The following is a 13,214-nucleotide window of genomic DNA, read 5'->3' on the forward strand; positions in this document are numbered from 1 at the left end:
CCCCCAACTGCCCCCCCCCCCAAATGACAGTGGATCCGGTTTAGATTTAACATAAGAGATCTGAGTTACGAGGTCCTTTTAAATATGAAGTTTTCTGAAGATCCCATCCTATGTCCTTCGTAAGTTAAAAATGCGTCATTTTTTCTAATTTTTCAGAATCACCGCCCCCCCCCTCCCCTATAGAGCGGATCCGTTCCAATTATGTAAATCACGTTATCTAAGACTTCTGCTTATTTTCCCCACTAAGTTTCATCCTGATCCCTCCAATCTAAGCGTTTTCCATGATTGTAGGTCGCCCCCCACGAAACTCCCCCCAGTGTCGCCAGATCCGGTAGGGATTTAAAATAAGAGCTTTGAGACACGATATCCTTCTAAATATTAAATTTCATTGAGATCCGATCACCCGTTCGTAAGTTAAAAATACCTCATTTTTTCCTAATTTTTCAGAATTAACCCCCCCCCCCAACTACCCCAAAGAGAGCAGATCCGTTCCGATTATGTCAATTATATATCTAGGACTTGTGCTTATCTTTCCCACCAAGTTTCATCCCGATCCCTCCACTCTAAGTGTTTTCCAAGATTTTAGGTTTCCCCCTCCCAACCCCCCCCCCCCCTCCCAATGTAACCAGATCCGGTTGGGATTTTAAATAAGAGCTCTGAGAGACGATATCCTTCTAAATATCAAATTTCTTTGAGATCCGATCACCCGTTCGTAAGTTAAAAATACCTCACTTTTTCTAATTTTTCAGAGTTAACCCCCCCCCCCCAACTACGCCGAAGAGAGCGGATTCGTTCCGGTTATGCCAATCATGTATCTAAGACTTTTGCTTATTTTTCTCACCAAGTTTTATCCCGATCCCTCCACTCTAAGTGTTTTCCAAGATTTTAGGTTTTCCCTCCCAACCCCCCCCCCCCAAGTGACCAGATCCGGTCGGGATTTAAAATAGAAGCTCTGAGACACGGTATCCTTCCAAACATCAAATTTCATTAAGATCTGATTAACCGTTCGTAAGTTAAAAATAAACTTCTATTTTTCTATTTTTCCGAATTAACGGGCCCCCCACTCCCCCCAGATGGTTAAATCGGGAAAACGACTATTTCTAGTTTAATATGGTCCGGTCCCTGATACGCCTGCCAAATTTCATCGTCCTAGCTTACCTGGAAGTGCTTAAAGTAGCAAAACCGAGACCGACAGACAGACCGACAGAATTCGTGATTGCTATATGTCACTTGGTTAATACCAAGTGCCATAAAAAGAGAAAGTCTCTTTGTTTGAGCTTAACAGTTTTTATTTCTTTTTAGTTCTACCAATGATGACTACCCAGGACATCCTGGATTTGGTAGTGGTTTCGGCCAATTCTTTGGAGGCCAGCCATCTGCTCCGCCTCCTCCTGGTTTTCGAAGTACTTACACTCAAGGTGATGCAAGCTGTGGAGCCCAATCAAGACGTTCGGGACCTGGATTTTGGAGTGGTGCCGCGACTGGGGGTCTTCTAGGGTACTTATTTGGATCCAGAACTGGGTATGTATCCTAAATGGCTTTATCCAACTGGTAGTGTTAGAAAAAAAATTGTTGGCTATTTTGTTTAAAATGGGTCAGGCAGTTTCAACAGACCAAAATTATAAAAGAAAGAATTTCCAGTTTTTGACGTAGGCACTTTAAAAGAAACTATATTTGAAAGGGATGAAAACTTATAAGTTAAGTAAGCCAAAATTGGACCATTAGCTGTAGAATCATCGAGGGCTGGTCAGGTCTTTGTTGAGATGTTTAAATTTAAAAAAAAGAAACAAAGAAATCTTAAAGTATCGCATCAAATACAAAAGAATATTTCAAATAAAAAAAGGCGTAAACATCATATCTATAGCACTCATGAAAGAGATATCGTTAGCCTTTATGTGTTTTAAAACTTTGATATTTTTCTGAGGTATCAACAGTGAGACTGGAGTAACACTGGGGCCCAGCTAAGGCTAAGTCTTAAAGACTGTTGAACCAGGACCCCAAAAATCATTAATCATAGGACTAGTTAAGAGGAATTGAAGAAAAAAAAAATACAAGAATATTCCCTGGCAGCTGGTGATGGCCCTCAGAACTAAATTGTCAAAACAACAAGTTGAGCTCAGTAATAGGAAAAATAGAATAAATAATATAAAAACACGGGTAAATACTATCCTTTATTTCGCATTTTTCGTTTAGGAAAAAAAACTAGCTTTTTTTCAGCTGAAAGTAAGTTTTAAGTTTTCATATGAAAACTTAAAATGTACAGAAATTATTCCGTATTTGAGGGGGGCTGCCCCTTCCTCAACCCTCGCTCTGTATGCTTAATTTTATAAAGCTCTTTAAAAAATACTTCTCATTCAAATTCAACGGTCCATGTGTTTGAGCAGCTTTTGTTAATAAATTGTTGTACAAAGTCTAACTTCAGCTTAATGAGCGAGGGTTGAGGAAGGGATACTCTAAGAACAATTTCGGCTCGTTTAAGTTTTAATGCGGCAACTAACTTATAGTTGAAAAAAACTTATTTTTTTATTAAATTTCTGAACATTTTTCAAATAATGCCAAGAATTCACCCCCCCCCCCCTTCATGTCTAAAATTTTTCCCTTGGAAGTTTGTTCCCCAGAAAATTTCCTCCTAACGGAAATTCTCCCCGTGGAAAAATCTTCCCCCCCCCCCAGAAAATCTCTCCTTCCCCGAAAATATATATATATACATATATATATATATATATATATATATATATATATATATATATATATATATATATATATATATATATATATATATATATATATATATATATATATATATATATATATATATATATATATATATATATATATATATATATATATATATATATATACAAATAACATATACTATATGTGAACAATGGGCAAGTTTCGTAGCTTGCAGTTTTTTCCCTAGGGACCATGGGGGATTCATGTCATCTCCAAAGGTATAGTTATTATACCTTTATACTATGCTGAATCAAATGGCAATCAAAATACAAAAATCCGCATTTATGTAGATGAGAGCTTGAAACATTGACATTTCAATTCTCTGATATACTGAATCTGATGGTGTGATTTTCATTAAAATCGCTTGACGTTTTGTGGGTGTTTCTCCTTTCTTTCGAAAATCCGGCATATTTTCTACAGTTTGTCACCAGAACCGGTTTGAAAAATAGCTGTGGGCAAATATGTGTAATTAAATTCTGCAATTCCAGTACGTGTTAAATTTCCTTTTAAACGGAAATTAACTCCGAAACTGGGCATCAAGCTTTAACGTGCTCAAACACAAGGTAAAAACACTTTCAAGGCAAAAAAGATCTTTCAAGGCAAAAAAGATCGGGCGTGTCATCAACATTTTGGAAAAAAAATCTTGTTGCATAAATTTTTAAGACGTATATTTGTAAATTCCTAAAAGCAAAGTAAGTTTTAATTAGTGAAATGTATTAATGTAAAAGTATTATCTAAGTAGTGCTGGAAACCTCTATTGGATCGCCTTTGTTTCTTTCCTTTTTTCTCTTTTTTCATATCTTCACGTTTTTTTATTTTATTTTTAAAGATGATTTGAAAACTATCACTGGATCGCTAGTTCTTTGTTTATTTTATGTATTTCTTTCTCTTTTTTTTACTTTAAGACAGGCAGTTTTGATTTTATCAAAGCAAGTTAATTGCATTTGGTTAAATATGTAACTACATTAATAAAGTAGATCTGACAATCGCCACTGAGAGCTAACTTTTTTTTTTCTTTGCTTTGACACTGGTCGTTTTGTATCTGATAGCATATAAGCTTCGTAAGCCTTTTTACAGTAAAAGTTTAGTCGGTGTTTTGGATTTAGCCAATATTTGAATTTAGTTAGGACTGACCGATTTTTAAATTATCCAAAAAACTTTGATTGGCTATCGTCTTTGAAATAGTGGCCCATTATTGCTTAATTGCGTTGTTTAAACCTTTAGATAAGCCATAAAGTATGATTGTAAACAGTAGATAGGATTTTGGAACAAGGTGATTTTTGATGTTAACAAAATGCCATCATGATTGATCCTCTGAATAGGGTATTTCTCAGAAAAGTAAAAAATGTCTTAAATTTTAAACAATCAGCATCAAACGAAACTATATAGTTATATTTTATATTTATTATTTTGTACAGTTAAAATATATTTTTATATTAAGAAACTATATAGTTAATTTTCTTAATACTAATTGATGAACATTGAGATAAGACTTCGAGAATATTGCAGGATGAAGGATCGTTTTTACACATAATTAAATATAAAAAAAAACATAAAAAAATGAAAATAAGGAGCGACATTAAACCTTAAAACGAACATAGATTACTTCGTAATATGAAAGGGGCTGCTCCCTCCTCAACGCCCCGCTCTTTACGCAAAAGTTTAACTCCTTCTCTCAACTCTACTTTTTAAAACAGTAAAAAAATTTAGTGTAAAGAGCGGGACGTTGAGGAGGGGACAGCCCCTTTCATATACGGAATAATTTCTGTTCGTTTTAAAGTTTTAAGTGTTAATGTCGCTCCTTACTTTCAGTTAAAAAAAAACTTGTTTTTTTATTTAATTTCTGAACGTTTTGAATTAATGCATGTTTTGATTTTGGCTCTCCGCAGATGAATAATAAAAACGAAAATTCCACATTTATTTTTTTGACTAAATGGCTTTCTCCTAGTTTTGATCGAATGATTTTGAAGAAAAAGGAGCGGGAGAGGAGGCCTAGTTGCCCTCCAATGTTTTGGTTACTTAAAAAGGCAACTACAACTTTTAATTTTTTACGAACGTTTTCATTAGTAAAAGATATACGTAACTTACGAGTTAGCTTACGTAACGGACTTCTGTATTCGTATGTTTTTATTACGGATATAAGGGGACTCACCCCCTCGTCAGCACCTCCCTCTTTGCACTAAAGTTTAAATTTTGTCCCAATTCCTTAAGAATGACCTCTCAATCACAGAGACTGTAGAATAAATAGTTGAAGTTATTAAAAATATTTTACGTAAAAAGCGAGGTATTAGGAGGAGGTGAACCCCTCATATGCGAAATAATTTCTGTTCGTTTTAAGTTTTAATGCTTTTCTTACTTTCAGTTGAAAAAACTTTTTCATATTTATTTTTCATTGTTTCTTTTTAAATAATGCTAGAAAATCATTCGCTCCGTTCATGGATATTTTCTTCCCCCATGAAAAATTCCTCCAGGCAAAGCTTCCCCAACATATCCCCCTCTTCTCAACCCCTCCCTCCCAACAAAAAATCCTCTTGAAAACGTCTGTACACTTCCCAATAACCATTACTATATGTAAGCACTGGTCAAAGTTTGTAACTTGTAGTCCCTCCCACGAGGACTGTGGGGGAGTAATTCATCCCCAAAGACATAGTAATAAGGTTTCTCGACTAAGCTGAATAAAATAGCTATCTCAGAATTTTGATCCGGTGACTTTGGGAAAATGGTTTGCGTGGGAGGGGGCTCAGGTGCCCTCCATTTTTTTTGTCACTTAAAAAGGGCACTAGAACTTTTCATTTCCGTTAGAATGAGTCCTCTCGTAACATTCTAGGACCACTGGTTTGATACGATCACCGTGGAAAAACAAAAACAAAAACCGTGGAAAAACTTCTTCAGTAGGGTTCTCTGATACGCTGAATCTGATGATGTGATTTTCGTTAAGATTCTTTGACTTTTAGGGGGCGTTTCCCCCTATTTTCTAAAATTAGGCAAATTTTTCTCAGGCTCTTAACTTTTGATGGGTTAGACTAAACCTGATGAAATTTATATATGTAAAATCAGCATTAAAATGTAATTCTTTTCATGCAGCTGTTGATATCAAAATTCTGTTTTTTAGAGTTTTGGTTACTATTGAGCCGGGTCCCTCCTTACCTTCGTTACCTTCGCTAACCTTCGTTACCATGAAGTGTTTGTTTCAACTGTCAAAAAAAGACCCGATTAGCTGAATAGTATTGGATAAGCAAATAAGATCAATAATATGATCGCTTTATGAGTAGTTTTTTAACAAAATTTACCCGCATCTTTTTTTATTACTCGGCTAATAGATGCTTCAGACAACCAAGAAGAGTTGGCAACGCTTTATATATATTAACTAAAATCCCATTTTGATTTAAACATTTTTAAAGCTTCTCGTCGCTTAAAAGACAACTTCAAGTGGAGAGGCCTTGTATTGACACCATATGGTTCCTGGGGGGTGCCACTGAAACCTTTTATAACACATAAGGTGCAGGCACACTGAATCGTTTAGTAGAATAAAAGTCTTCCTGATTCTGTTAATCTTTGATATCTATTCAAGGATTATTTCATTATGTGTAGCACAGTAGCATGTGCTCAGAGTTGCCACCTGTAGTACGAAAGTACTATTTTAGCACTATTACAACCAATGTTTTTACTGTAGCGCCGAAAATCGTTGTGTAGCACGCAAATTTGGGCTATTGTAGCGCATTAGGAACTGGCCGTGGTGGTAACCCTGCTTATGATACAAAACTGGCCTAACGGTTTTTCAAAGGCTATTCAAACTTATAACGACAGTGAGTTATAAATTATTTATTATTGAGGACCTTTTATGACGTGAGATGGTTTGTTGATTTAATTGAATTTTTTATCCTTCCATTTACTTCAGTTTTATAACATTTGCATATTCAGTTTCTTTTTTTTCTTTAGTGATACGGTAGGTCCACCGACTTACTCAAGGACAACCCGTCGAGCTTACGTATCTCCTGATCCTTGGGGAGGTACTTCTTCAACAACCTACTCCTCAGAAGCTACTACCTCTCAAACAAGGACAGCTACAGGCTATGCAGGTACAAGAAGGAGATAGATTGCGGATTAGTTTGTTTTATAAGTATGCGAATATTTTAGAAATATTGCCACCCTATGAAATGATTATTTATATGCTTTATTGAGAAAAAGTGGCGTAATTTTTGAAAAAGTGGCGCTTTGTGGTCTTTTTTTTTTTTTTTTTTTTTATATATATATATATCTTGTTTATTTTGAATTAAAATTTCTAGTTTACCAGTTCCTCCTATTGTTTCTGAATCATTCTAAATGAAGCGACCAACTTTCACAGGGAGTAGAAATTCTGCTTAAAAGAAAAAGAAGAAGCTGCTTTCGAGTATTCTGTAGTCATACTCTCTTAAATTTCTTCAATTTTTTTTTTTTAAGGGTGGAAGTGATATACTCAAGAATTCTACGAGCTTCACATAAACACATGACGCTGAACCAAGCCAAAACTGACGCTGAGCCAAAACTTTGTATCTCTTGAAGTTCGTTTGTTACATATAAAAAAGACACACCCACCCCCCTCTCTGTGGGCTCCATGGCCCGAAAAACATTGAAAGAAGAACAAAAACAAATGTGGGTGTGTAAACTTTTTTAAACTTCATTCTATTTTACTATTACATAAAAAAAAAGTTTTTTTTTTAACTGAAAGTAAGGAGCGACATTAAAACTTAAAACGAACAGAAATTATTCCGTGTATGAAAGGGGCTGTTCCTTCCTCAACGCCCCGCTCTTTACGTTCAAGTTTGACTCTTTCTCTCAATTCTACTTCGTAAAACAATAAATAACTTTAGCGTAAAGAGCGGGACGTTGAGGAAGGAACAGCCCCTTTCATACACGGAGTAATTTCTGTTCGATTTAAGTTTTAATGTCACTTCTTACTTTCAGTTAAAAAAACTTGTTTTTTTTATTTACTTTCTGAACGTTTTAAAATCGGTTACTTAAAAAGGCAACTAGAATTTTTAATTTTTAACGAACGTTTTTATTAGTAAAAAATATACGTAACTTACGAATCAACTTACGCAACCAACTTGTATATTCGTATATTTTTGTTATGTATATGAGGGGGTTTGCCCCCTGGTTAATACCTCGCTCTTTATACTAAGGCTTTAATTTTGTCCCAATTCTTCAACATTTACTGTAGAATAAATAGTGGAAATTACTAAAAATACTTTAGTGTAAAGAGCGAGGTATTTAGGAAGAGATGAACTTTTTAATTTCAGTGGAAAAAACTTTTTCATTGTTTTTTTTTTAAATAATGCTAGAAAATCCTGCGCCCTCTTCTTGGAATTTTTCTTCTCCCATGACAAATTCCTCCAAGGGAAGACCCTCCCACGTAGCTCCCTCCCCTCAACCCCCCCCCCCCCCAACAAAAAAAACCTGAAAAGGTCTGTACACTTCCAAATAACCATTACTGTATGTAAATGCTGGTCAAAGTTTGTAACTTGCAGCCCCTCCCGTTAACTGTGGGGGAGTAAGTCAGCCCCAAAGACATAGTTATCATGTTTTTTGACTATGCTGTACAAAATGGCTATCTAAAAATTTTGATCCGTTGACTTTGGGAAAAATTGAGCGTGGGAGGGGGCCTAGGTGCCCTCCAATTTTTTGGTCACTTTAAAAGGGCACTAGAACTTTTCATTTCAGTTAGAATGAGTCCTTTTGCGACATTCTAGGACGACTTGGTCGATACGATCACCCTGGAAAAAAAACAAACAAACAAATAAACACGCACCCGTGATCAGTCTTCTGGCAAAAAATACTAAGTTCCACATTTTTGTAAATAAGAGCTTGAAACTTCTACAGTAGGGTTCTCTGGTACGCTGAATGTGATGGTGTGATCGTCTGATTTTTAGGGGGCGTTTCCCCCTATTTTCCAAAACAAGGCAAATTTTTTCAGGCTCGTAACTTTTGATGAGTAAGACTAAATTTGATGAAAATTATATATTTAAAATCAGCGTTTTTTAGAGTTTCGTTTACTATTGAGCCGGGTCATTCCTTACTATAGTTCGTTACCACGAATTGTTTGATTACATATTGTTGCTTTTACATCTAATTGTTTTTTTTTAACTGAGCTGTCTGCTGATTCTTGCTTTCTAGGTTATGGCCTAAAAGCCATACATAAAAGATCTACTATCAACCTGAATCTATGGTTCATCTTGAAGGGTGTTGTACCTACCCATTCTTACGATTAAGTAGAATATCTCTCTGCCCAGATGGACAGAGGTAGAGGCACGGTAGAGCAGTGGGCTGTAGATAAGGTAGAAGGGGTAAGAAGGATGCCTTCTACCCAGAAGGATAGTATGTAAGTCGAAAGCTGTTTGTCTCTTAGCCTACCTATCTACCCCTATCATTCTGCTACTATTACTACTACTAACAACTCACCGCAGCACCAAGCCTCCGAGACCAACACAGCTACGCATGCTCCTCTTTCATCCCAATCTATTTAAAGCCTTTCTCTTTACATAGATAACTTCATCCCTATTTTTGAACTGTTTTACTCTCTTTACATCCTCCCAGGAAGTTTCTATTTCCCTTAAATCCTTTTCTATGAATTCCTCCCGCCGCAACAGTCGACGGCCTTCTTTCCGTTTAGCCCTAACGGTTGGCCAAAGAGGACAATCTTCGGTAATCTGTCATCCTCCCTCCGCAAAACCTGCCCTAGCTATCTCAACTTTTCTCAGCCCTTGAAAGTGGGATGGAACCCCACTTTTTGCACAGCCTAATGTTTGAAATACAATCAGTCAGCCGGGTACTCAGAACAATTCATTGGTAGTTTCTCTGGAAAAAAATCTAGTAAACCTTCATCCTCTTTTTGAAGGGCTCATGCTTCAGAACCATTTATGACCAGTGTCGTCACTCTAGCTTCCAATATTCTAATCTTGGTGTGTAGACTTATCTTCCTACTCTTCCAAACTTTTTTTTAACTGTGAAAAAACAACCTGAGCCTTCGCTATTCTACTTTTAACATCTTCACTGCTCCCACTGTCTTTACTAATAACACTACCATGGTAAGTGAAGGTGTCCACCCGATCAATATTTTCGTTACCCAACGTCACCTTTTGATCTTCACTTATTCCTAACCTTTGCGACTTGGTCTCCTTAACATTAATTTTCAAACCTATTCTGGCACCCTGAAAAGTTCATTAGTTTTACACACACTTTCATCTAGGATGCTTAAATCATCAGCATAATCTAAGTCCAGGAGAGTTTTTCCTCTCTATTTGATTCCGTTTTTGTCCCATTGTGCTCCTTAAAAAAAATCCGCCAAAATGATGGACTTAACAATTAGTCCATCTAAACTGTTTAGAGTACTTTTTAAAATAAAATGAATCGGAAATTCAATCAACTAAGGTGATTTAGTCATGGCGAGTGGTCATTAACCATCATTTCCCTTAAAACAAGACTAAGGAAAACAAAATGGATTTAAGAGATTTTTCGGAGAAAATTTCAGAATTTTTTTTTTGCATAGAGTATACCCTGAACTCCCTCATATACTTGTTATTTTAGGTACAATTATTCCAATAAATTTTCTCCATGTAAATTTATCAAGATGTTAAACTTTTCAAAAAGGCCCGATGGTAAATTTTATATGTTGCATTATTGTCTTAATAAAAAGAAATTGCCTAGTTTATCATTGAAACTGCATGATGTCAGACAGATGAAAAGGCCCGAAGGAATATATAGACAGGGGTCCACGCAAACGCAGCCCCCGCTAACAAAACTACGGTTGATTTATTCTCCAATATGGGTAATCACAGGCAGAGGTAAGATATTTATATTTAAAAAATCTCTATCACAAGCCCACTAAGGGCCAAATTCGGACTTCCGGAATGGACAAATCATATGGTGAAACTAATCCAAAGTGCAATGGAAACGCCTCACCATGGGAGTGCCTCCTCGAAGTTCAGAGAAGCTCCCCGGCCTGATAAATATGATATGTTAAAATCTAACTTCTTGCGAATTGCTTTCAAAATAAATTAGGTGGAGTGAAATGCGAAACAAAGGCTAAAATGTGTCAACAAACGCATGTTTACGAAAATGTTTCACAATAAAAATCACTAGATTCTTTTTAGCTAGTAAAGCCAATTTTTGTTTTCTAATGCAACTAATTGTCTGAAAGTAGATTAAGCTTTACAAAAAAATAAAAAGCAGTACTCTATATACAAGCATTAGATTTCGAGGCTTAGTTATGATAATCTTTTAACAGGATGCCTGTTTCTTGGACTTTTTGTTTCATTTGTTGTTTATGATTTGCAACCATGTAGTTGAAATTATTTTTCGTTCAAGTGTCTCTGGCAGATTGGTTGTGCAAGGGTAGATAAAATCGGCTAACTTCTCTTCGGAGTTGGAAGTTAGGAAAGCTGCCATTCAGTTGTATTTGGGGCCATTTTTTTTTTTTTTTTTTACATCAAATTGTATTTTGAACTGTTTCAAAGTAATTACTTGTAGCTAAAGGAAGGGATGATTTTTATTATGAAGGAATTTTAGTTTGACTTGTTGGTAACGCAATTGACCTCACAAAATTTGTCATAAAGGGTATTGCACTTTTCAAGACACAGTTTAGCGAGAAGACCGTATTGAAGAATAGATGGCAATCATGCATAATTCCAGAGATTATAGTAGAATCTGAGAGTAAACTTTTCAAAGGACTTGCTATGGGGGGGGGGGGGGTGAAAAAATTTAAACATGCTTAAACGTTTATGGTTTTTACGTTATATGGTTTTTGTTAATTTTATGCGATCAAATACTCATTTCGGGCAGGGGAGAAGAAGTCAAAAATTAGTATTTAACAATTACATTCTATTTTCTAAAATAAAATGCATCAGAAGTTCAATCAACTAAGGTGGTTTAATTATGGCAATTGGCTATTAACCATCATTTCCCTTAAAACAAGATTAAAAAAACAAAATATGTTTATTTGAGAGATTTTTTGGAGAAAATTTCAGAATTACTTTCTATATAAACTGAACTCCTTCATATGCTTGGTATTTTAGGCACAATTCTTCTTAACCATCAGTTAAGGCAATTACAAGTAATTGTGGAGGAGGCGCGTGGTTGTCTTGGGAGTGAAGTGAGAGTCATTCTGCGAGATAGTGATGAATCCCTATATTTATGGGTATAAATGTCGATTGTGTCACAGCGCAGTGTCTTATGTTATTTTATTCCCTTTCATTTTAAAATTAATCTGATTGAACTTCAACTTCATTACAAAAGTTCGACACGCTAGCATGTCATTCATCGGCAGTACATCCCCGAAAAATGGCTATAGCGTCGCGGCTAGTTCCTATCCCCTAGATATTTCTTATACCCAAGGTTTTCCCAATACCGTAGGCCTTTCCTATATCCACGGTGCTCCCTACACTCAGAGGCTTTCGTTTAATAAGGGCTTTCCTTATAAACGAGATAGGTAAGGTTTGGAGTATATTCAATGACTATACCTAAGGCATTCTGTATACTCAAGATATTCCCTATACACAAGGCATTCCCTATACCCAATGTCTATATTCAAAGCCTTCTGTGTACCCAACACCTTTCCTGTACCCAAGGCCAAGCCTATATGGCTTGTTGCTTCCAATACCAACCGCAAACTCAGTTTTTAATAGCAAACATAGAGCGGCAATACAACATGCAACACGAAAATGGGGAAAATATTTTGTTTTTGTTGAAAAAATTCTATTTTTCAGGTTTTTTCATTTTTCCGGTCTGTATATACATTCGTTTTTTAGTTTTGTTTTTCTCCTTTATTTTTTTCCTTTTTTCTTTTTTTTTCTTTTTTAGTTTATTTAGATTTTAGATTTTTTAGTTTTTTTATTAGTTTTTAGTTTTTTTGTAGTTTTTACCATTTTTTTAGTTTTTTTAGTTTTTTTTTTACTTATGTCCTGGTCGTCATTTATACTCCCTGTGTCCCGGTCGTCATTTGTGTCTCGGTGCTTTGTTGATTGCTAATTTATATTATATTTATATTTATATTTTTTATATTTATTAATTTTTTTTAGTTTTCTTTTTCTCTTATTTTTCAGTTTTTTCCTTTTCTTTTAGTTTTTTCTTTTTTAGTTTTTTTTTGTTTTTTACCTTTTTTTAGTTTTTTTAGTTTTTTAGCTTTTTTAGATTTTTTATTAGTTTTTAGTTTTTTTTTAGTTTTTGCCTTTTTTTAGTTTTTTCAGTTTTTTTTAGTTTTTAGTTTTTTACCTTTTTTTAGTTTTTTTTTAGTTTTTTAGCTTTTTTAGTTTTTTTTCTTTTTAGTTTTTTTTGTAGTTTTTACCTTTTTTAGTTTTTTTTCTTCTTTTGTATTAGTGTGAAATAATTCAGACGTCATATGCGGACAAACACGACGTCACTCGACAGACAGACAGTTTTTTTTAGTTTTTTTTGTTTTTTTTTACTTATGTCCTGGTCGTCATTTATACTCCCTGTGTCCCGGT

General features: G+C 35.1%; 1 protein-coding gene across 5 annotated transcripts in view; it reads left to right on the forward strand.

Moving 5' to 3' along the window:
* LOC136032223 (store-operated calcium entry-associated regulatory factor-like) overlaps positions 1–6,958 on the forward strand; it is a 71,694-nt gene extending 64,736 nt beyond the window's left edge. For all 5 annotated transcript variants that reach the window (XM_065712442.1, XM_065712439.1, XM_065712441.1 and 2 more), the window contains exons 6-7: positions 1,303–1,521; positions 6,676–6,958. In XM_065712442.1, the coding sequence (XP_065568514.1) occupies positions 1,303–1,521; positions 6,676–6,832 (376 nt within the window). In that variant the 3' untranslated portion in view covers positions 6,833–6,958. The remainder of the gene's footprint in view (positions 1–1,302; positions 1,522–6,675) is intronic.
* Positions 6,959–13,214: the final 6,256 nt, after the last annotated feature.

Source organism: Artemia franciscana, chromosome 10 (genome assembly GCF_032884065.1).
Source record: "Artemia franciscana chromosome 10, ASM3288406v1, whole genome shotgun sequence".
In the NCBI taxonomy this organism is placed as follows: Eukaryota; Metazoa; Arthropoda; class Branchiopoda; order Anostraca; family Artemiidae; genus Artemia; species Artemia franciscana.